The following is a 24,914-nucleotide window of genomic DNA, read 5'->3' on the forward strand; positions in this document are numbered from 1 at the left end:
GAACAAATGCACTGACAAAACAAGGCTAGGAAAGAGTTAGGGATGGGGCTAGTAGTGACTAACGATCTGTTGTCCATCCCAAAAGCCCCGAAATAGAGCAGCTTAATCAAAGCAGCGTTGAAGGTAATTTCCTCAATTTTCCTCCCTAACTGAAATCTCATTTATGAGATGAGAATGGAAGGGAACAAAACTGCTTTTCTTTTGCATTAGATGCTGCAAATTTTCCAATTTGGGTGAGCAGACTTGCGAGAAGGGCTCCTATTTTTGGAAGAGAAAGGAATTAGGGGGATAGTTGCTGGAGAAAGCCGGCCAGTGTACGCCGACATTCCAGATGTCCAAACGGCAGTTGTACCAACCCAAGTGTTTTTTTTTCTTCTTTTCTTTTCTTTTCTTTTCTTCTGGCCACTGTCTGCCAATGATGACCTCATGAGGTCCGGGGACTGAAGACTGTAGGCACACAGTTCTTGCTGCCGCTGGCTAGAAGAGCCACACTCTTTTCATAGCACCATTCATTTTGTTCAGTTCCCTTGCTTTTCCTGTCACCGCAAAATTACTCCCTCATAATTAGCCATTGTTCATGCAACTTTTTCTTTTTGGCCTTTCCCTCTCGTTTTTTCCCTCTATCACTCTTCTCTTTGAGGGCCCCCTTTTCTTTTTCTTCTATTCTCCCTTGCTCTGTCATCTGTGTGCTTATTGTATCTCTTTTAAAAGACTTGGAATCAAGCCCCACGCTCTGATCCTGAACTAGCACCAATGGACTTTAGCCCCTGTCTAAATAAATACATAAAAAATAAAATAAAACAAAATAAATTTGCTTTACCACCCTTAAGGTGGTCTGTGAGAGATTTTACACTTGACATGTTGAAGTAAGGCCCTTTCACAGTAAGATGAAGCAGGCTGAAGGAAACTAACTTTAGAAATGATAGAGAGGATCTGTTCCTGAATACTATATATATTTTTTGCTGTTTTACCAAATGGGATCCTGTTATATTTCATCTGTCAGAGTTGCTTTTCTGTCCCATAACAATGTGTGATTGTTTTGACAAGAAAGGAAAATGTGTGTGTGTGTGTGTGTGTGTCAGTCAGAGAGAGAGAGAAAGAGAGAGAGAAAGAATGAATTCAGGTTCCACAGACAGGAGAATTCTGTATTATATTTTCCTGCCAAATTCCAAACTCTGTTTTCCTTCCCCTGCACTCACAAAGGGCTCATAACTTACTGTCAACTGCGAGGCAAACCACAAAGCTCCACTGTTGCTCAGCTAATAGGCTATGCTGCTTGATGGCTTTGACTGGCTGTAAAGTTTGCTTAACTGCAGTGGCAGTGACAGAAGGCACTTTGGGAGCGGCATCCCCCAGAAGGCCCCAACTTCTGCCTGAGAGAGAGAGAGAGAGAGAGAGAGAGAGAGAGAGAGAGAGAGAGAGAGAGAGAGAGAGAGAAAGAGCAAGAGAATGAGAAAGAGAAAGAGAGAGGGGGGAAAAACAACAAGCAGCCTTTCTTGTCCCAGAGTCTCCTCCGGCGGGGCAAGAGAGAGAGCATGTGTGTGAGCGGCGGAGCTTAGCGGCCGCTCTGCTGGTTCTTCTGCTCTGAGAGCGCATGGTTCAGTGTGTGTGTATGTGTATGTGTGCGTGTGTGTGTGTGTTTGCTCCGGTTTCAGTGAATGTGTGCTGAGAGAGCGTGTACTGCTGGCCCGTGTAGATCTGCCTGTCTGTGCATGCTTGAGTCTTTGTGTGTGTGTGTGTGTGTGTGTGTGTGTGTGTGTGTGTGTGTGTGTGAGGTGAGGGGGTGAGGGGGGCACTTTTCTTCGGATTTGATGTGTTACAATGCCATCCAGTGCTGAGGTGGTGACTGGAAGACAGAAAAGTGGGCCAGTGGCTGGGCAAGTAGAAGAGGACAGTCTGTGAGTGTTTACTGATTTGTTACCTGCTCTCCCTCCCTCTTTCTCTCTCTCGCTCTCACTCATGCACACACACACACACACACACTCACACACACACAGAGGAGGACAAACAGGCTCTTGGACACACTCTGCGATGGAAGTATTAGTTAAAGTGAGATTCAGTCAGACCCTCCAACAGGATATTATTTCTTGTAATTCTTTTAATTTACTGTGCAAAGTAATTTTCTGCCGTCTGCCCAATATCTGAAGTGCACTTTGTTAAGAGGCTGCCTTCATTTGCTTGCTTTAAGCAGCCTTTTAAGTGTTCTCCTGAGCACCGCAAAAGTGCTGGATATTTAACTGAAAAACATACTGGTGAGAGGGAGGAGGGAGAACTGAAGCAGCACTGTCATAATTACGTTGACTTTTTGAGGGGGGATAGGTCAACATTTATGGAGGAACAATTTAAACAAATTAATTTGGACAACTCTCGAGGTGGCTCTTTTCAGAGCCGAGGTATTTCTCCATCCACCATTTGGCGTATTTCAGCATCATCGTCTGTAATTGCTTATTGCACTTGAGTTTCATTCCATTAAAACTTAAGTTGTGGAATTTTTTTTTTGTTTGGCGGCTATGGACATACATTGCCTTATTAGAAATACATAGTAAAAAAAATTACAATTAGAAATAGTTTTATTTTCAAAGGATAAAATAGCCTTGCAGAGCTGCTGATTTCTTTGAGCTGCTTTACAGGGAAAAAAATTCCAGCCATGGTAAATAAAGCTGAGGGCGGATTGCAAAGCAGCGCTGGCTGTTCCTGCTGGATTCGCGTGCCAGTCTGCGTATGTCAGACGAGTCGAGCCGCTTCTCGCTCTATCCTGCTCCTCTTGGAAGTGCAAGGCGTGAGCGAGAATGAGCCGCTCTCGATTGATTTTCATTTATGCTGCGCACTCGCTGCTCTGGAGTGTGTGTTTTGAAGATCCCCCTCTCTCTCTTTGTTCTCTTCTCTCTCTCTCTCTCTCTCCCCCCACTCTCTCCTCATAATGTATGGGTGGGTGGGCTGTACAGTAACACCAGTGATAATTTAATTGTGCTAAATGGACCTAGCTGTGTTGGTAATTTTTCAGCCGATTGCATCTGACAGGTAACAGAGAGCTGATTACGGGAGGTGAGGACACCAAGGGCCTTGTCACCTGCATGAGAGGGTAGCTTTATCCACACACACAGCGCACACACACACATATGCAGTCTGTCTCACACTCTTTTTCTCACCCTCTGTGGAGGTGGGAGTTATGTATTAAGTTTTTTTTTTTTTTTTGCACAGCAGATTACATTGTCCTCTTTGTGTAAACAGGAGCGTGCCGTCTCACGTGGAAAAAAGTTAGATTCATATAAACGCCAACTATTATTATATTTACAGTTTCAGTAGTGACTGGCAATCAGAGAAATGCTTAATCTGATTACAGAGTGTTTATGCTGTGCTCAGGAATCTGCTTTACACTTCACTTTTGACGAGCAGAAGCACATTAATCTACTCAAAAACAGTGTGTTTACACTCTCGCTAGTTATTTTAAAATGACTCATCTCAGATCATGGAGGATTGAGGATTTCAAGAAATAAAATAAAACCAGAGCATTAATGAATGTATCTTTTTTCTGTTTTTTGCAGCGTGGACTTTTTTAATTGCTTTCTCAGTTTTGTTTTCAGTTTTTCATGCGTGTTTTTGTGTGTGTGTGTGTGTGTGAGTACATGCATCAGTGCATATACAAGTGTGTGTGTGTGTGTCTGTGTGCACTATTGCACACGTGCCTCTCTGTGTACCCCATGGAAATTTGAAGCCCCTTCATAAACTCTTTTTTTTTTTTTGCCGTTTCTCAGTTCACCCATCGTTAGCTTTTGGAACAATGGCCCTCTTGTCTTAGCTCCCCACTTTTTTCTTTCATTTGATTATTTCTCTTCCTATAGGTCTGGGTGGTGGCGTTTGGGGAGGGGAGGAATAAAAGTGGGGTCTAATATTTTCTTCCTGAGTTGACCTATGATTTAAAGGACTGAAGGCTGACAAGGAAGGAGTCTAAGAAGTGGTGGTGAAGAAGGGGGGTGGTGGTGGTGGTGGGGGGGGGGGTTGCTTAAACAGCATAGCTCAGGAGTTACTTATCACTATTGTCTATAAAAGGTCAACAGTGAGAGACGGCTCAGACAGCAGAGAGAGAGAGAGAGAGAGAGAGCGAGAGAGTGGGGTTTCTTACGATTGAAGGGGTGAAAGTGGATATCCAAAGACACATGGCCCCCAAGTCATAAGACCTCCAGGGTACACCAGTGCACAGGGGCGTCATGGGTGGGTTTTTGAGGGGGGCTTCTAATGCTTCTAACCAATTAAACAGAGGTTGCTGCATGATGAAACATTAGCACTGGCAACAATTCATGAGTCAAAGCATTCCGGGCCACATGAGCCCCCTGTGGCCCAAGAACGTAACCCTTAATCCTTTTAAAACACGCTGCAATATTGTCAGCTATATATAGGGCTCTTCTCTGTTTGCTTCCCCTCTCCTCTGGGCCTCTGAATGGGAGATGGGGGGTGGAGGGGGGTGAGAGACAAGCCACACTCCCCCTCCATTTATTGATTAGTTTGGTTTGTTAGCTGTCCATTGTTATTGTGTAATCGAGCGTGAGCCGGAGAAGGCTTGTCAAGAATTCATATGCGAGCCACTATTGCCCAGGCCCTGATATATTCTCTGCTTAATATGCACAAAGGCCAACGTATCCGACTTATTTACTGGAGAAACAGATTGAATTATTAATCAGAATAAAGGAAAGCGAGGGCGTGCGCCATTCGCCTGAGCTTCAGTATGGGTCTGTCTGTGCACAGCTCGTCAACTCAGCACAGAAAGGGAGATTTAATTTAATAAAATATGGTGCTGTTTTCACTTGCGATGGGCATTTTACATGTTTACCATTACCATACCCCCCACACCCCCCACCCCCTTCAAGTCCAGCCTCATAACTTAAAGAGGAGCTTGTTTTATGGCTTGCAGGGAAGGGGGTGGGTGGTAAGACATAGAGGAAATCATTTTGGAGTGATTAAAAGAGACAGAAGCACACGGGCCACAAGCTTCTCACTGCTCAGCCTTATATTTTTATATTGTTGGATTATCAGAACTGTTACAGCAGTGAGGTGTAGGGTGAGATTGGTCATGTGGTTGGGGCCTGTGGGGTGTCGGGGTACTGTACAGTGTGTACTGTATGGCTTGTGTGTGTGTGTGTGTGTGTGTGTGTGTGTGTGTGTGTGTGTGTGTTTGTGTAACTGGAAGATGGGGTAAGCCACTAGCCTAACCCAAGCAAAACTCTTTGCCTTGGCTGTGCGCACACACACACACACGGCCCTCCCAGCTCTTCTAATAAATTATTAACTCCAACTGACAAATACTGTTACGGAGCCCAGGCGCAGATCTGTTGCATTTTCTAACAAGATTGCTGTAGACACATGTTACGGGAGGATGGAGTCAGCCCCTCTCTCTCTATCTCTCTCTCTTTCTCTCTCTTCCTCTATCCCTCTCTCTAACTCGCCCTCCCTTTTTCACTCTCCCTCTCTCACTTCCGCGCTCTCATGCCTCAGCAGTTTGACTGATGGCAGGAGACTAGAGGAAAAGTGCCTGAGAGACTGAATATTTTAGAGGTAAAATAATACCACTTGATTTACTGTGTAATACAAAAGAAGTGCTTTGTTTCACTCGCACTCCATTGAAGACAAGGGATAGGTTGGGGTGGGGGGTGGGGTGGGCTTAGTGTGCAGGAAGCTTCAGCTCTTTGGATTCATGAATAAAAAATCGAGGTAGAATCACCCGTCTTCAAGCACCCCCCCCCCCCCACACACACACACACCTACCCCCCCACCCCCCCACTCCCCACACCACTGAACCTCTCTCTCAGGGTGTGCCAGGCCGTTGTTCTCCTCCCTGTGCGCTCTGGCACCAAGGATGAGTGCCCTGAACTTTGCTCTGAATTTTGATTTTCAATTAACACTCCCCGATTCCAGAGATCACTCTGCGTTCGGCATAATTACAGGAAACAATTTATTGGCTGATTAAAATTGAGGGTTGGAGTTGCTTAGGAAAACAGAAGCGCGGAGTGGTCTCCAGCTCCTTTACCCCCTTGTGTTAACCGACAGATACTGTGTTTACACAGCTGCTGGTGGCTGTTTGATTAACTTCCACTGGCTTCTATTGTCCAATTTTTTCGCCCACTGGTACAGGAGGGATCTTAGACTTTGTATGTTTGTGAACGCATATGACACATGCGATCCAGAGCGTTCCGGAAACCCTCATTGTTCAGGGCCACAGGAGCCACTTGTGCCTGTGAGCTCACTTAATGAACTGTATTTAACAATTCATATGGAGAGTGCAAACCGGCTTAAGTGCTCAGCCATGTGTGCAAATGGATGGCACATCTTCAAATGAAGTAGTCATTCTTTAGAGGGCCCACGAGCCATCGAGACCTGACAGCCCTGTACAACTCGCACATCTCTTGTGCGAGGGCGGGGGTGGGGGTCGGAGTCGAGGGGTGGGGCTAAGCCTGCAGCACACGTGAACAGATTAATGCACAGTTTGGCTTTGAAATAATCTCTCCCTGTGTCAGATTTGTTTTCATCCCCTGATGGACCCCATGCTGGAAAACTTGGCAGAGCTGGGAGATGGAGTTCTGGAGGCACGTTGGGCTGCCTTCATTACCCAGCCTGCCTCTGCCTCATCTCCCAGCAGTCTCAGCGGGCAACGGGAGGACATTAGTGAGCGGCAGAACCTTGACCTAGAACGCCCGTGCCCTCTGTGCCCAATGCCAACTCAGCCAACACAGGCGCCTTTGGCCGGCTGCATCAGGTCACCCTTCACTTTAGCTCTCTACAGCTCCCACAGTGTAGCACAGGCCCTGCTGGCTACTAGAGAGTGCGGTGTGTGCGGCGTCCTGATGCGACGTTTTGATTGTGGGATATCCAGCGTAGATAAACCACACAAAGCAGGCAGAGGGAAGGGGGATTAGGAGTAAACATGCGCTGGCTGCATCTCACACTTCAGATCAGTAGGATAGCCTTATGATTTTGTTATTTATACCAAGAGCTTAATTAGATTAGCACCCTCTATATTAATTTCCCCCCATTGTACTGAACAGCATGAGAGCAGCTGTATTAATTGTTTGGGATGGCAATGAGCTTTAAGCCTTCAGAGACTAGACATGCAGGGATTGGGAACAAAAAACAAAACAAAACAAAGAGAAGAATACAGAAGAAAGTGTTTAAACCGTTTGTACCTGATACATCAGGCGAATCACTCGCTGCGATATTCACGAAGGGCATGTGACAGATTTGTACATTTTGTTTTCTGCTGCTCAGCTTTCGGCTGCTCTTTAATTCAAGTTTATTTGCCTGGAGAAATAGTGCTGTACTAAAATCTTAATGATTTGCTAATTTGTAGAGGATGAAAATGAAGGGGGGTGGGGGAGCAGTTGGATTTTATGCTCTCTGCTGTGATGACTTGTTGAAATCAATTAATTTACCAGCAAAGTTGGAAATTCCCGTTTGCTGTAACTTTTCATGTGAACGACCCCCTTTTGCTCCATCAACCTACACTGATTAATGCTTACCATCGAAAATCAGCAGAAAAGCACTATTTCACATGCCTCCCGCAATATGAATCTAAGCAGCATGTTCTGGACGTTTATTGACTCGTTATACATGTTTGACTGAAATCTCTCTGCAGTGCGTGGCGGTGTTGGGGCTTTAATGAGAGAACGTTATATGGCATGGTAACCCTCTTAGCGTGGTAATCGGCCACAGGGTGGGGGATTGGGTCTCCAGCCTAGCTCAGCATGGCCATTTACATTAAACAAAGGATTAAGAGGGACCCCAGTGCCGGCTGGTGCTCCTGAACTCAGCCCCGGAGCTATCGATAGGATCTTCAGGTTCAGTCCTGGGGTCAGGTGGGATGAGCGAGCGTAGGACGTTGGCCAAGTTCATGTGTATGGGAAGCATAGAGAATTGTATTTTTTCAGAATGAGGTTTTTGAGAACATTCTTGTAAATCATATAGCAACATTCTGAATCCGCATTTGGATCAGAACAACAGTTTTACATCCTAACTGACCTCCTTCTCTCTGTCTTTCCCACTTCTTCTCCTCCCTCTCTGTTTTCCTTCTAGCAGAATCATGTCTTCCAAACAAGCCACCTCACCGTTCGCCACTGGTCCTGACAGCGGCGAGGACGGAATGAGTCAGGAGCATCTAGCCTGGGAGAAGGATGAAAGTGTGGACGCACTGGCTGCCCCCCAACTGCCCCTCCACACCCTGCTGCACGGCAAACAGCATCCTGAGGAGCTACCACCTGTCAGCAGCAGTGTACCCCCTGAATCGGACTGGGACAGCCTGGTTGCGGCCCAACAGCGCATGGTGAGTCTCCACATCCCATCTTACAATTAAGCATTTTGAAGCACGTTAAACATTCCTCCGACACACTTGACTTCTCCTGGAGGTTCATGAAACTATAAAAGGTTCTCACCTATCATTTTTTTAAAGGTTTTTCTAAAGACCTACCCCCTGAAACATTTTATAGGGAAGCAATATATTGTTTTTCAAGAGCATCCAACCCCTCTATAGCATTAGCAGATTTATTTTTTTCATTGTGTAATGCTCTTTGTTAGTAATGTGGCTGATTAAAAACGTGTTTTTGTGTGGAGGGTTGTATGAGACATTTTTTCGATGACCTGAGTTGGCCAGAGTTGAGATGTGTTGCGTAGGGCTGAAGTAGACTGCAGACGTAGGCTGTTATTTTCCACCCGTGACCTCTTGCGTTTGGATGGAGGCCGAGACCTTTAATGGAACTCTACTGTCAGAGCTCAGAAAAGGGAGTGAGCCTAGAGACACATGCCACTGTCTGTTCTTTCTCTTTCTCTCATACAAACAAAACTTGGTGCCCCGAGATGGATCCTCGTCCCAAGGACACTACCAGAACACCACAAGGGCCCCTCTGGAACCCCTCTGAATGGAGACTTAAGATCTTGCACTTTGCCAAGCACTCGCCTTTGAAGTCCTAAGCCGTCCACAAGTGCCTTGAGATCCCTCACGCTGTAAAAGTCGCAGCGAACAACATATTGAATTGCATTGCACGTCAGACCAATTTTATGAATCTATAAATAGAGAGACAATGAGAGAGTGAGAGTGGGAGTCTTTGGGAGTGTGTGTGTGTGTGTGTGTATGGGACAGCCCAGTGCTTCTACAAGCCTGCTTCGCTCTCTCGTCAGCCGTGTTCCCGCTAGGCTAACAGGCAGTGGGCCCAGACTCAGGCCTGAGAGGCTCACATTGTTTGCTGCTCGTAAAAAGGGAATTCTCCACAAAACCCCTCTCCCTTCCTCTCCTCCTGCTGGCCCACAGCCAGCCAATCTGCACCATCCCAGCAGAATCAGTCCACAGACGCATCAGCCGAGACATGGGCCATGCTGGAGCTGAAGAACTGGTATTTTCAGAACCCAAGATATTTCTAAATTCATCTCTTCTCCATTTAAGTGGAAAGGAAATGACCCTTTTAGTGTCTTATGTGTCTCAATGACATTTCAGTAACATTCCCCCAACCCATGCTGCTTTGTGTACAATGGGGCTGCTGTCTGGAGCATTTGAGTAGGGGATTCTTTGATATAAATGCGGAGAAGTGCGTTCACTTTCAGGCAAACACAGCATGGCCAGGTGTTGGTTTTTTCCCAGCAAACCAAGTGAAGGAAGCAGCCAGCAAGCTATTCCAGCAGAGCTCAGGCCCATACATCATATATTTTTACTTTTTTTTAGTCCCTACAGGATGTGCCCAGATCTTGGGTGGGCTCTCTAGCCTGTCTCTTCCATGTAAATTTGGCCAGGCAGCTCAGGTGCTCCTTATTACCGCACGCCTAATTGGATTACAGAGAGGTTTTTCATGATTGGTGTAATTAGAAAAGCGTTTCAAAGAATTTTCACTGCATTGTCTCGGGCTAAGCAGGCCGATCTCTCAGCTCCCTCTTGATATAATGAGCGAAAGGCGTATGAAAAGTTAATTGTGTTCATTTGATCTTTGAGAGCGGGTTGCTTGTGTTTCATTTGCATACGCTGGACTTTTTTATTTTTATTTTTTTTGTTCTGCAACTGTTCTGCGCTCTGATGAAGATGCAGCACCTCTGATTGATTATTTTTCCTTTGATGAGGTTAAAGGCAGGATTTTGAACCATTTTTACTAAATGCACATAATTTAAATGTTTGATTGCCTTCAATCTAGACTTTTTGGGCAGAGTATTTTTTAACAAAACGGGTTTATCTTTTTTAAAAAGGCCGGGTGGTTGTTTATATACAAGTTATTTATTGTAGAAATTAAATGTGATTTCTATGTAAGCTGCTTTTACCTTTGTATTTCTAAGTATACAAATAGCATTTCTGTAATGAAACACTTTGTTCACAAAGTAGAGTTGTGACAGGAGCGTGAGCTTGGCTAAGGCGGCTAAAGAACAAGAGAGAAGTGTAAAGCAAGCAGAAGAGAGCAGGGTGGAGAGAATTGCCTGACAGTGAAGAGGAGCTGTAAGAATGACTTTAAATGAGCTGGAGAGAGAGAGAGGGGTATGCGTGTAGCCTCTGTTGATTACCTGTCTGTCCTGCTGTGCCGGGCGTCTGTGTGGCCGATGCTCTGAGCCTGTGCCAACTGATTACCCTGAATTACCTCACCCCCTACCGGCCTGGCCACCATGCTCTGCTGCTGCATAATCACTGTGCCCCAGTGCCCGTCTGTGCCCGGGACACCACGCTGCAGCGAGAGTGTCCTGCTGTTGTGCTCTACATGTGGATCTGCCAAACACGTTCTGCTCTTAGCATTCCTGCATATTTGCAGGGATTAGCAGCTCTGTATACGATGGAGCAATCCGGTGCTCTTCTCCTGGCCTCCGCCTTGTAGAGCCATCCCAGAATTCTTTTCTTCAAGGCCTCTGCCCCTCGTCAATCATCCGCTGCCTGGTTTCACAACTCTTAGTTCTGGGAGGAGCTGGAACCAGCGCTTTAGTGTAAGAATGCAGACTGTGTTAACACTGGGCTGTTTCATTTAACTGTGGGCTTTTTTTTATTATTATTATTATTTTTATTTTTCCCCTTTCCTCACAATTTGTTTTTGCTCAGAGGTCTTGCAGGGTCTGCTTTCTTTCTTTCTCCGTCGAACACAAACACAATTTTAGTTACAGAAGGCAGCGGAGTTACCTGAGCTGTGTGTAGGAGCAGACCCATAGCCTCCTGCTCCGCTTTAAGTGGAAGCGGAGCGTTCAGCTATCAGCCTGCGACAAGAGCCCAGTTAACCACTAAACCACACACAGGTGGGATCGCAAAACAACAGCAGCTCCAGACAGGGCCCAGATTTATGATGGCCCGCGGGGTTCAGCGAAGAGCAGCCAGCCACTCGGAGGACAGGCAAATTGCTCAGCACTCAAAGCTCGACTCAAACAACACTTTGGAGTGAAATTGCAGCGACTTCTTTTGCTGCAGTTACACGAGGAAAGAAAGGAAAAAAAGTGTTGTTAACCACTATTGATCTACTCTCTGCAAGAGCTAATCTTTTGACAATGTGTTGGTGAATTGTGTCGCTCTGAAATCCACTGTCCTTTACCATTGCACGTTTTTTTATTTTTTTATTTTTTTATTTTTTAAAGAGAGACTATAATGGAGCACTTTTTTGTGTTATTTTACTCACACATTTCCAGCATGTAAAAAGATCTAGACAGTGTTCAGTGTGTGTATTTTGACAATTCACAACTGAGGCATATGGGAAAAGACTTGAGGCTCGAACGGCTTTGCACTCAAAACAATTTCCCCTCTCTTTCTCTCTCTGTCTTTCGCTCTCTCCCTTTCCCCCTTCTCTTTGTTTTCCTTCAGGAGTCGGACAGCAATAAAGTATGTTCCATGTACTCCTTCCGGAATAACTCTACCTCTCCACACAAGCCGGAGGAGGGGGCGAGAGAGCGGGGTGACCTGCTGGGCGGCTCTGCTTTTGGAACGCCCGAGCGCCGGAAAGGCAGCCTGGCCGACGTGGTGGACACACTGAAACAGAAGAAACTGGAGGAGATGACAAAGACAGAGCAAGACGGTATGGGAGGCCCCAAGATGTTTGTGTATGTGTGTATGTGTGTGTGTGTGTTTGTGTGTGGAGGAGTTAGAGTGAGTGCGTGCGTGTGGGCATCTGTGTTTATATGCGTACATGCACAAGTGCCTTATTCATGGCTTTACCAAGAGCACACAAGCTGTGCATGGACCCCTTCAGGCATATATCAGTGTCCACTCTGAATGTTCTCTCTGAGTCGGTCAATGTCTCTCTATTTCTCTCTCCTCCTCTCGCAATGTCTCTCTTCCTTCTCCATACTCATTTTCACACATACTCCATTTTCCCTTTTTACACATACACACACAAATACACACATGTATATACGTATAGACACACACACACTTACTCAGACACACACACACACAAAGTCTTCTAACCTGGGAGGACTGACGTGGCTATGTTTCCAGTTTGTTCTGAACCAGCTCCAGTGTGACAAAGAGTGGGTGGCACTACACCTCAGCTTAAGTGTGGTCTCCGGACCGCGCCAAGCCAAACTCTCAGGCCGTAAAACACACGCCACCGACCCGACGCCAGGAACATTACCTTTTTATTCTTCAGCACAGACGACAGCATTCATCCTACAAATTCAACTAGCCGCTAGCCAAAATAGGTCCAAAAAGCCTTATTTTCCTCTGCCGTTTTTCAGCATGTGTGCCTGGAGGGTCCTGTAAAGCTATCCAAAGGTTTAGCAATGAACATATTTATATATGCACTCTGCATGTCCACTGATTACACTGATTAGGGTCTAGAGATGATGTATGAACTTTCAGTTTTATATATATATATATATATATATATATATATATATAATAAAGTTGCTTTGTTTAATATACATAAACAAATATATATAATGTTTAAAAATAATTCTGGATGAAAAGTTAAATGCTATCCTAGACTTCGATACTGGCAGAGACACTGTAGATTGCCTTCCAGCTCCCAGCATGGCACCCTAAACCACCTAGTCCTTTGGGAGCCAGGGGGATGACAGCAAAACAAATATTGAAAATAGTTGCTTTAATAGTTCCTCCACTCTTAATTAGAACGAAGTAGGACTGTATACAATCAAACATACTGCTCTCTCTCTCTCTCACACACACACACACACACACACATGCACTCTGCTCCCTAGGGACCTACTCAGCTCATTTAAGTATCTGGGGAACTCTTAGCTTAAACACTTCATCAGAGGAATAAATTAGACCTTAATTCAACTAAAATCATTTTCTCTGTGTGTATTTACTCTCCTCCTCTTCTGATCTTTGAAATAATGTATTCTTTGTTGCCGATGTTACTTTGCAGTATAACAAAGGTTAAAGAAATATTTTGAATGCAGAAAGGCGCATTTTTAAACACAGATGCTGATGAGTGCTTTCAAACGGGTTATTTTTGTATTCCTTTAGAAAATAATGGCAGGTCCTTATTTTCATTAGAGTTATTTTAATTAATTAATTTATTTTCAGTAATTTTAGGGAAGAAGATTTATGCACCGCAACCGCACCTTTGTTTAACATTAACCATGTATTTATCTGTTTATAAACATTATAAAATGTAGTAATTGGGTCTGGATTAACGTGGATACACCGTACAGAAGGATGTTGCCCTGGTGTTCATAGTGGTATAAATGAATGCAATGTAGCCTAAATGCTCTGTTATTCAGCACAGAATACAGCAACAAAAACACTGATAAACACTTAGATTCACATCCAAAATGAACCAAAGAACAAATTAAGTTAAAGAACACTGTCACAGATGACGGTGCCTAATTCAGTTTTTTTTTTTTTTTTTCCGTAAGGCCCCTGCCTGTATCCTTGTAGACGCATACCATCTTTGACTTGATTTCCCCTGGCTTATGACTCTGATTAACTGTGTACACTGGAGCTTCTCCTCGGTACAGACTACTCACACACATGTCAGTTTGTCCTCTCTTTTCTGATGGGGGCTTTTATGAGATGCAGTGTGCTCCTCAGCCCTCGGGTGGCAGAGGCGATATGCTAATGAGCCCCAGCTGGTATGGCCGGTTGTTGCCGTAATTTAAATGGTCAAGTGCGGCTTGTAATCCTGAAGGCCGTATGTTTAGTGCAGAGAGGAGAGGGTGCTTCACTTCTAGTGTACAGCTGTGTTAATCTGGCTTTAATAATGGAGACGGAGCCAGCCTCATGCCCCAACACCTCACACTGCCCGAAATAAACTCCCTTGTTGCAGGGAAATTAGTTCCTGAGCTTGGGTGAGACAAGAGGCTTCACAAAGTTCAACGTGTTAGTGATAAGCTGCTGGAATGGAGAGGTTCAGTGTCCTTGAGGGGGGGCTGACTGGGAGCTTTCTTGGAGACTTTGAGTGCTTGCGATTACTGTAAATTACTGGGGATCGGAGGCTAATTTTTGTGTAGTGGGCTCTGCAGCTGTGTGGGGAAACCTGCAGTCTGCAAGCCTTAAATGTTGGGATTAACTCTTTTCATGACTCTGAAAGCAGTCCAAAAAGGCATATGCTGTCTTCATGACATGACTGATTTGAGACAAAGAGCGGACAGGCTAAAAATACTGCTTATCTTAGCCTAATATTAGGGGAACAACTGTGGCTCATAATCCCACGCCGTCTTAGGTCTGTGTTGAGCTAAATTTAAACTCTCCATCAATAATAACTCCAACAAGATCAGGGCTCCTTGACCAGGCATAAAAGCTAGGTTTTTTTTTTTTTTTTCGTCCAGTTATATGTTGCATGTCAGTGCTTCATATAAAAACTACACACACACACACACACAAACATATTAAAATACCAAATAAAACTAAAACCAATCCACAATGACGTGGTGTACAACCTTTTTATAATAATTCACATTTAATCAAAGTATTTCCTTCCTCCTATAAAATTCTTTTCAGCGACTGTATATGAGGTATTTATCTTGCTAAGTCCAACTGTTTCCTGCACTCTACTTCTCCACAGTGGTGTTTGGCTAAAGGCAGTATCATTAAGAATCATTTAAGGTGGTCTGGTCAATACAACATTATAACAGACGACACGCACTCCCTTCTCTCTCTCTCCCCTCGCACTTAATTAAATGTGTATCGCAAGCCCGAGAGTCAACTGCTCTCAAATTCAATCAGGCCTATTAGAACTGGACCGCGAGGAAGTCGGGCCCGACTGTCATCTCGCCGCTCCCTGCTTTGAACCCGGCTGTCCTACGGCCAATCGCCTCCATCCCTCCTCCTCCTCCCCGCCCCCCTCCCCTCTCCATCCTCCCATCCCTCCATCCCTCCACTCTTCTAACAGGTCCTTAAAGTGCTTTAAGTGCTTGTGACCGCTCTAATGAATGAAAATGTCCTCCCCAGGCCCGGAGGACTGCATTAAGCTGAATAGTCACCTTCACTGTAAAAGCTCCTCCAGGGTCGGCCAGGCTGCTGGGTGGCCTAACGATTGTGTCCGCTGCTTATTTACCGGCTATTGTAAAATGCATTATTTATGGAGAACTCTCCAGACGACACTTGTCAAGAGTTAAAAATGTCACGACTAAGTAAGGGGAAAAAAAACAGGAGGTTGGAAGAAATAAACTTATGTGGGGGGAAAAAAATATTAGCATCCATTACTGATGCAAGGTGACCTTGAGCAGGGGTTCACAAGCAGTTTAAGCAAGCTTTATGTAATGCACTGAAGTAGTAATCAATAAAAATAAACGATGATCATAAGAACCCCCCTTCGGTCAGGTGTGTGCTTGTCTCTTTTGAATCTACAAACTCTTTTGTTATTTTCATCTTCTCCTTTTCTCTCTGCAAACAGGACTTGAAGTGTTACTAAAGCTCAGCTGGGCTCAAACTCCTCTAGCCTTGAATGGATTTGTTAGCAATTATATGAACAAGCTTCTCTTGTGTACACAAGTGGCATGCTTAGACATGGCTCTGTTTTCTCTCCGTACCTTGCTCAACACAATGGTGCAGGTTTTTTTTTTTTTTTTTTTTTTTTTTTTTTTTGAGTGTATGTGCAGGCAGGCATTTGAGAGAGGGAGAGAGAGCCGTCGAATCCTGTGTCGAATCTCAAACGGCAGCGGAATTTCTGACAATACACCCAAGCCGTGCGGTTTTAAAGGTCCGCTTTCACAGCGCACTGGATGGGAGCAAGCAACTGAGCTGGGCCTAGTTAAGAAAGCCCACAGCTTACTCTAGTCTGGGCATCAGAGAATGTCCACATCTGCCAGCGTAGTCAGCAGTCTTGTTCTGGCAGGATTGGCCGTGGCTCCTGGTAAAAGCTTGTTAGCCACTAATCCGTGCTTAGAGCTGCGCTTGTTTGAATGGCATCATTACATGTTTCGGTCTCATATGTGGCAGAGTTTCAGAGTGGAGGCTGTTAGAGAGACATGCTGTCATTGCTCTATAATGTGGAGTCACAGTGTCATTTTTCTGATTACGCCAACCCTGGCAGGCACTATTCCATTGTAAACGCCTGGATTTGAATGTAGTTTTAATGGAGCTGAGATTTCAACTGCATTGATAGAAATGTACAATATGGAGAACATTTAATAATATAGGAATGCCATTTTTAGGCCAGATATATTTCAAACATACACTGAATTTTTCAGAAAACATGTATATGGTGTGTATTGTAGGCTATAAATACATTGCCTATTTTTCACAATATATTTGCAAGCTAATTTTTCAGTTTATAATTGATCATAAAGACACAGTCACCGTGTGAAGAGTCTTTAGACAGTTGTTCAAGCCGGCATTCTCTCCTCACTTTTCATTGGTAAAGTGAAAGGACATGGTTGTGTCCCACTTTTAGTGGGTGCGGGAAAATATGCCAAGTGCTTTTGGGAGGCAACAGGTGGAGAATGGCAGCGCTGTCGGAGGACAAGTGAATTACGCTGCCCCGAGTGACCTGGGTGACAGAGGGAACAGTTGCTAATGTGGCCGAGATGAGGGCTTTCTCTGGGACAGTAACCCTAGACCCTCTTGGGGTGGGGGGCGGAGATGTGGAAGGGGAGGGGATGTGCTTGAGAACAGCGGCGTGGCCTGCTCTGTACACCTGGAGCTTTGTGTATTGAGTCGGAGTTAATGAGTTTAGCAGAGGGAAGATTCTCCGGTGGCTGCATCCCACGCAAGGCCGTCTCTCTCTGGGGTGCAGGATATTTCCAGTAGCCTCCTGCTGAAGCTTGACTATTTCAGAAGCAGGTGAGCTGCAGTCACAGCTGTGTGTGTGTATGTGTATGTGAAATTCTCTCCTGTGCTCCAGTCATCTACTTTTACATTTCCATGGAGATGTTCATCCTTCAGTGGATGCATATTCCTGTTTGCAAGAGCCTGTGTGTGTTTGGGTCTGTGGTTGCTGCGCAGAAGTGTGTGCAGCACTTTGAGTGTCATTATCTATGTTGAGAATGCCGTTCAAGGCTACCATTCAGTGTACTATGTGCCACACAAGTGCAATTTTAAAGCAGCAGAGAAGATTCAAGCCTGCAGAGAGGCAATTGCTAATAACCTATACTCCATGCATGGCACCATTTCAACCAGGCCTTCTTTATTTCAACTTAAAGCACGGCATGTCTGCGGGCAGCGTGTGCCTTTTCCTCTCGTCAGGATCGGGAGATTGATGGGCCTTGGGCAGCTAGAGAATTGAGTGCAGAAAGCTGTTTTACCACATGCCATTTGGGTTGCGTTTTTATGACCTCTTTGAAAAGGCTCCTGTTGAAATAATGTAGCAAAGGAGCTCTCAGCTCACCCTCTGCCTCCTGCAGCCTTGTCATCTGCCTCTGGGTTTATTCCACCTAATTAATAGGAATCTTTGTTGTAATGATCCATGGCACTGGCCCTCGACTTGATGCATATGCAATGAAGTCGGCGGCAGGCGAGTCCCTCTTTTTTAATTCCTTGGCCGGTGGCCGGCGCGAACCTGAGATTTGGAGTCGTGCTTCAAAAGCAGCACCACATCTCTGCTCCTCTCCACTCTTCGTCCATCAGCCCCACGGGCAGAAAACACTGGCCCAACATCAGTCACCTGCTTCCTCTGCCTGTCTGCCCTGCTCGTCTTCTCTCTCTCTCTCTCTCTTCTCTCTCTCTGCATTTCTTTCTCACTTCACATCTCCTTTAATAGTGTTGGCACGGTGCTGTCCACCTTTGACTCGCCCCACTTGTCTGGATAAAAGTGCCTGTATTTGATTAGCCCGCGTGTGTAAGTGCAGGTGTCAGTGTATGTTACGGTGTGTTAGTGACGAGCACAATCTGTGTGCATTTGAACGCCCTGCCAGCCCTACACAGTGCCCTGGCCCGTCACGTTTATTTGAATAGGTAATGTCGATCTGTTGGGGCTGAGGAGACATGCGCTGGAATGGCTTGTTAGGCCACATGATCAAAAGCCCCTCGCTCTGCTCTCTGCTCCGTGCCAATCAACCCTCTTGTCAACCCGAGAAGCAGACGTTAAATAGATTTTTTTTTTTTTTTTTTTTAAGGGGGCCTGCACACACCGCAGGCAGCCTGCCAGTTTGTCATGTGAACTTTGATGCGAAAGATAGCAGAGACTCTCTCTACTCCTCCTGCCTTCTGTCTTGCTCCTGAGAGTGGATGTCTGTGCTGTCAAGTCTTCAGTGCAGGTGGAAAAAAAAAGCCTGAGATTGATGCTGGCAAACTGTTGTAGTCCAGAGCAGTGGTGGCGCTCCTGCAATGACATTGTAGCCTCGCAAGTCAGATTTCTTACTAGAATAATCTAGAAAAGGCCATTTGACTGACAAGAAAAACAACCAAACACTACCTCTTATAAGCCACTGTGAAAAAAGTGTTGCAATAAAACACAGACCCATATGACGCTCATGTTTATTACCCACTAACTGCCTCAAAAAATCCAGAGGCCACGGCTTTGTCAATCCAGCACTTACATCTTCCTCTCAAAGGCCCATTAATGTCACAGTGTGCATAGCAGGTGTTGTTGTTTAGGAATTTTTTGGATTCTCGTAAGGCATTACTACATCTGACATACTGAATATAACTAGCACAGCACCCAACAGATTGTATCAAATTCTAGTCTTAGGAAGTATTTTAACACACAATATGTATCTGACAATGCATTTCTCTCTGTGAACACAGTAGACATCATCTCTGCCCTGACCTCTCTCGCATGGTTCTTGTCCAGACCAGGTTTCTCATTTCTATATGACAGGTCCAAGGTTAAGGCAGAAGCTTTAGTCTCCATCTCCACCCTGGGGTGGCTCAGCAAGGCCTACGAACCCAAAGCCCCTGCTCTAAATAGAGCTCTTTGCCTTTCGGATGACAAAACAGGCAGCTGCTCCTGCCTCAATGTGCCATTCTTCGCAGCCCTATCGGCTTCCCTAGCGGCTCGGATTGCCATTAGTCGACAGTAGCAACTGCTGAAGAGCATTCCGGGAGCCATCTTCCCTCTCCAGCTCAGCTGTTGACTCGACTCCCCCCCTCACCCCGACTCTCCCCCCCACCCGCTCCACACACAGGAAGGCAATACAACGCCTCCATTGTGCCTCCCCACCCCCCAGCTCTGTCACAGAGCTGAAGCACTCCTGATAGGAGGAAACGGGTGTCTCAGGGAGACAAATCTCAGCCAGGAGCCCCGAACAGAGTGCCATTTGTCCTCCCTCTCTCACCGTAGTTGCTTCTCCTCAGCTGCAGCTATGGAGGCCCTCAGAGAGCACTTAATAGAACTTGCATGCTCAGTTTAGGCAGTGACGGAGTGAGGTTAAAGAAACTGGCCTATGCTTATTAAAGGGACTGTCTACTTTGCATGTTTATTCTGTTTAGGCCTTGAGCTATAGGCTCTTGAATAGGCTCTAGAAGCTATAGGCCATTTCAAAAATAAATAAAAACATGATTTGAATTTGTTGGGACTATTTTGGACTTTTGGAAGAGGATGGAATCAAATATCCCCACTCATGTCATGTGAGGCTAATATGTAATGATTAATCAGATACAAATTTTGCAAGATGATAACAAGTGGTAATAGAGGCTTCCGTTGCCTGTAATCTATATATGTTTTTAGCTTCAGTTCAGAACCCAAGAAGCAGATTTTGGACACCAAACCTGCACTGGCTCATTGACTACATTTGGACTAACAGTGAAGTCTTGGTTAACATAACGGTGTTAGGTGGCGTCAGAGAGTGGACTGTAACGGTTTTAATTAGCTCACTGTTTTATGTGACCCCTCAGTGTTTGGAATAGCACAGTGAATATGGGGAATGCTGACGCAGGAGAACAGCGGACCACCCCATTAATGGGCCCTAAATCTGTCATTGTGCAGAGGAGCTACATGCATGGAATTAGCACAGACCTTTATGTAGATTAAAAAATAGGGAGATCAAGATTTAACCCCTGAATGGGTGCATGTATGTTTGACTATTTGTTTGCATGTGAGCAGGCTATGGTGCAAGCTTAGGCTGAGGGACTCAACTTGTCCGTCATCCTACAACCAGTGTACTCTCTTTCGCACACACACACACGCATTACCTTGTGTTCAGTTCCCAGGCATTCTCTGCACATAACTGGACAAAAGGGCTGGTATCATCTGACCAAGATCAAAATAGTGCCAATGTAACACACACCACAGCCACAGGCGGCCCAGTGTGGCCCGCTAATGATTTCAGGCAACATAGCAGGCCGACTTTATAAGCCTCAACTACCTCAGCCCCATGTGCCTGCGAATCTTCCTCCGCCAATCGTACAAACATGACAGGCAACAAGACTTCCCTCTGTTAGCGCTCTTCTATTGTCTTCCTCTTCAGCAAACAGCAAACATGAATATTTCACACCCACTTAGGATGTCTGTCTTTTACAAAGAGGCTGTTTAATCGACTGTGATAAAACAAATCTCTCTCTTTCATCTCTCTCGTCTTTATTTTTACTCTTCGCTTCCTTTTTTTTCCCCCCTGTTCTGTAATGTTCCACATGCTGCCAGAAGATGAGATGAGATGTCAAAAGAAACGGATAGAAGGGTGTTTTATTGCGCTGCCAAAGCTGCCGCCCCGATGACTGTAATTATTCGGTGAACAGCATCTCGCTTTGGGAGTGGCCCCCATATAATTTTAAGTCTGCTAGGGTCAAGTGGTTAATATGCTTTAAGACCCTATCATCCATTACATGTCATGTAGTTCCAATGATAGGTTGAAGTTATGAGTTTGGATTATAATTAATGATTCAGCAAGTGGGATTGAATTTTTTTCCCTTCTTCTCTTTTTTCCCCCTCAACTCCAGCACCACTTATCATAATGTCGCAATTAGCGATTTTGGTGGTAAGGCACTCCACACTCCTCTCCGCTCTCCCCGAGTTTGGAGTGCTGTTCCTGGGTAAGGAAGCCCTTCATAGTGGCCTTGGAATGGCCCTTTCCTAAGAACATAAACAGAGCTTTTTTATTTATTAATTTATTTTTATTTCCTTTACTTTTCTCTCTCTCTCTCTTTCTTTCTTTCTTTCACATCATTTTCTCTCTCAGTCTCTCCCTCCATCTTGAGACGTGTTAGTGAGAGGAGCTCTGTAAGAGGTTTGCTGGGTTTCCAGTCCTTGCCCAGCATGCCTTAGTGCGTATGGCCCCGCAGTCTGGAGTAAAGTGGAAGGGTCGGTTAAAAGGAGAATATGGCGTCCATTGTCGCCAAACTGCACGGCAAGACAAAGGGGCATTGAGCGTCTGAGCTGCCGACCAGCGAGCGACTTCCTAGAAATTGGAATTCTTAACCTTTTCAAATACTATGGTTACTGCGCCATCCAAATGTGCCCTCCCTTCGAGCCCAAATATCCCCAAAAAATAAATAAATAAAGAGAGAGAGAGAGAGAGAAAAACAGCTTTCTCACTTGAATCTAAACCAACTCCACGTAATGACCCACAACGGAGAATGACCAACAACAGTTGGTGCTTTTTGTAAATTTGTACCAACATCTCCACTCAGCTTAGTGTGCTCTCGGGTTCTGACTGTTTAGACAGTGCATTAGAGTGGGGGAACATGTATGTGAGGGTTAGCTTTACAGCTGCATGATAGCTGCGTGTGTGGGAGAGAATGGAAGTCGGCTACTAAAAATAGTGACCTTTGGGCCGTGTGTGTGGTGGTGCTGAACTCTGACACAACCGTAAACAGAGCTCGCTGCACGGGACCATAAACATCTTTAATTGCTGCTTCATAAAAAACAGAGAATGTCAGAGGCAGCAAGAGCAAATAGGCCCCCTTAATTAGTCAAATGAATTTACAAAGGAGGGGAGATTTCTCGTTTTAATTTTTCCCTCTTTTTAAGTGCAACCAAGCACATATACAGAGCTGTATATTAGCAAAATAATAGATGAACTGCAGCAGAGTTAACTACGCTTGGTGTGTGCCTGAAGAAGTATTATTTGTGAAGATTATGCTGCATATTGAGGACTTTCTCTCAGGTGTTTAAGAAGGTGGTATTTAAAATTAGTGTTTTAATTATATATATATATATTATCTTCAGTGTCATTTGTGAATCCCAAATCACTATTTCCAGTTCCGTGACGGCTCGCTTTAATTGCAGTATCAGATCGTCTTTTTGAAGCGCTTAAATGTGGCCTATCCTTCAGACAGAAGCAGTCGAGCATGTCCAAGTTGGCCTAGCCCTGTAAGATGAAATAAATTTTCAGTGACTACTGCAGACACTTGGCTTCACAGCAAATTTTAATCTATTCATGTGGGTCCTATCAGTCTCCTTTTGTCCTCGGCACCCATTCATTTAGTAAATCACTCCACGCAGCCCTGATCACAGTAAGCGACATTATCCGCACATTTCTATTAATTTAACATAGATGAATAAATGTGAATGTTTTGGAGCATTGATTAGCAGAAGAGTTTATGTCTGACAGTTAGATTGCAGGGTAGGCGAGGAAAAAAAATGGCTCCTCTGCAAGGTACCCAGTAATTTAATTCTTGTGTGAAATTATTATAATTTATTACAGTGTGTGGGCCCTAATGATTACCGACATCAAATGGAAATTATAAATTAAAATTAAGTCCACACATCCCTGCTTAACGCTCATCTTCACAAGCAGAGAAACCTCTCATCAGCGCTCGGCAAAGTTTTCATAAGATCACGCTTCTTTTCCGTCTTTGTATATTTTTACTCCTAATTTATTTACGTTCTAAGAAAGGAGACATTTATTTTAGTCCCTGTAAATCACAACACATTTGGAGGAGATAATGTGCTCAATGAGAATATTAGCGAGATGCGTGTTTGCCTCTTTTTCCCCTTGCTCAGTCTTAATTCTTCCCAATTTCGGGAAAGGTTGAGCTCATTATGAAAGAGCCCTAACGAGCCGTCCCCCGAACAGGACGGGCGGGTGTTGTGATCAGTCTCCGTGGGCTGCATCTGGCTGCTGAGGAGGACCAGACGGGAGAGAGAGGGAGAGGGAGAGGGAGAGAGAGAGAGAGAGAGAGAGAGAGAGAGGGAGAGAGAGAGGAAGTAAGTTTATTTTTTCTATCCAAGCATTAAATAGTCTTAGTCTTTTTTTTTTCTTAAAAGTGACCTTGCAGAGCAGGGGGAGAGCTGCAGAGCCGGCGATCTGTACACATGGCGTCCATCGGGGCACAATCACGCGCAGGCCCAACACCTCAGGCTCGGACATATGTTGAGTTTTATTTTATTCTTCTGACATTAATCCTATTCGCCAGCTGTTCTGCCAGCTGCCACTCTCCAGCTTAAGAGGAGATTGCAGTTTTGGGGGCTCGGAGTATGGGTTTATCTTGGCTCCTCATCTCTGCGCGCTAAGTTTTGATTGGATCCCCCCCCCCCCACACCCCCCCCACTCAACCCCCAACCACCCCCCCATACCCCCTGCCCCCCCTCCACATCCACCCTCCCTACACTTTCCCTTTTTCCACTCCCTTTCCAGGATCCTCCAGTCACAGTTCCTCCTTGCGATCTTTCTTGCTCTTTCAACTTTGTTTTAATTTACTCTCTTTTTCCTGCTCCCGGTGAAGGGAGGGGAGGCCCCGGGGCTTGGGGTTTTAATCTCCAGTCCGTCTTCATCTGGACGGCTGCCTTCAGAAGACGCCGGCCCTTAGCGTGGAGCTGCTCTACTGCCTGGCCCTGGCCTCACCATTATTTATAATTCAGCGCAGTTCTTTCATATTGCCATGAAGAGCTCTTACATGAGGTGTCCAGACTGCCTCTCCTGAGAAGACCAGGAGACAGCACTTGCCATATGAGGGGAGAGAAGATCATTCTGGCACCCTGTGTGGCCAGCATCGGATCTCCTCAAAAAACCCTGTTGCCTTCATTCTCTTTCAGATTCTCTCTCTTGTTCATCGTTTTTCTCTTTCCTTTTTCCTTCATTGTACCTTCGGCCACCCTTGTTAAGTTGCCTACAACATCTCAGGGCCACGCAAGAAGAATTTCTCATTTCTCGATGAACCACCGTGGCGCCGCAAGTCCTTCCAACGTGAATTGATCATCATCGGCCACCTGCTTTAATAATTCAAGGCTGATTAGCGACAGGCCCTGCAGTAAAATGGATTGGCGAGGAGGTCATGCACCGACCAGCTCAAGAGGTGAAGCCACCAGGGAGCAGTTGATTCATATACGCTTGACGGACACGTGTCTCGTTCAGCGAGGTCAGGTCGGGTACACACAGGCGTTAGCCGCGGCTGAGCTGATAGGGTCAGTGTAGTGATCTTAACACCTTCGCTCCAGCAGCTGAAGAGCAGGATGCTGCAGGTTTTCAATGACACACTGCAGTCAGGCCTCTGGCCTATTATAAGCTACTTTTACCACCCAGCTTTTTATGGCAATCTACTTGAAGCTTTGTTCCCGCTACCTTGACCCAAGAGCTAGAATTACACTATAGCTCCCGACCTGTTATTACAGTGAAATGGTTTGTCTTGAATTATATAGTGTTAGATGCACAGGGTTGAAACAGCGGTTAGCTAACAATCATGTTTATGAGTCAGGAAGAGTTAGCAA

The 24,914-nt window shown here is 45.3% G+C and overlaps 1 protein-coding gene across 1 annotated transcript in view; it reads left to right on the forward strand.

Moving 5' to 3' along the window:
- The window catches only part of sox6 (SRY-box transcription factor 6), a 150,574-nt gene that overhangs the window by 46,183 nt on the left and 79,477 nt on the right, over positions 1-24,914 (forward strand). The window contains exons 5-6 of the mRNA XM_066647123.1: positions 8,062-8,308; positions 11,789-11,999. Coding sequence (XP_066503220.1) covers positions 8,062-8,308; positions 11,789-11,999 — 458 coding nt within the window. The remainder of the gene's footprint in view (positions 1-8,061; positions 8,309-11,788; positions 12,000-24,914) is intronic.

The sequence above is a fragment of the Hoplias malabaricus genome, chromosome 16 (genome assembly GCF_029633855.1).
Source record: "Hoplias malabaricus isolate fHopMal1 chromosome 16, fHopMal1.hap1, whole genome shotgun sequence".
Taxonomy (NCBI): domain Eukaryota; kingdom Metazoa; phylum Chordata; class Actinopteri; order Characiformes; family Erythrinidae; genus Hoplias; species Hoplias malabaricus.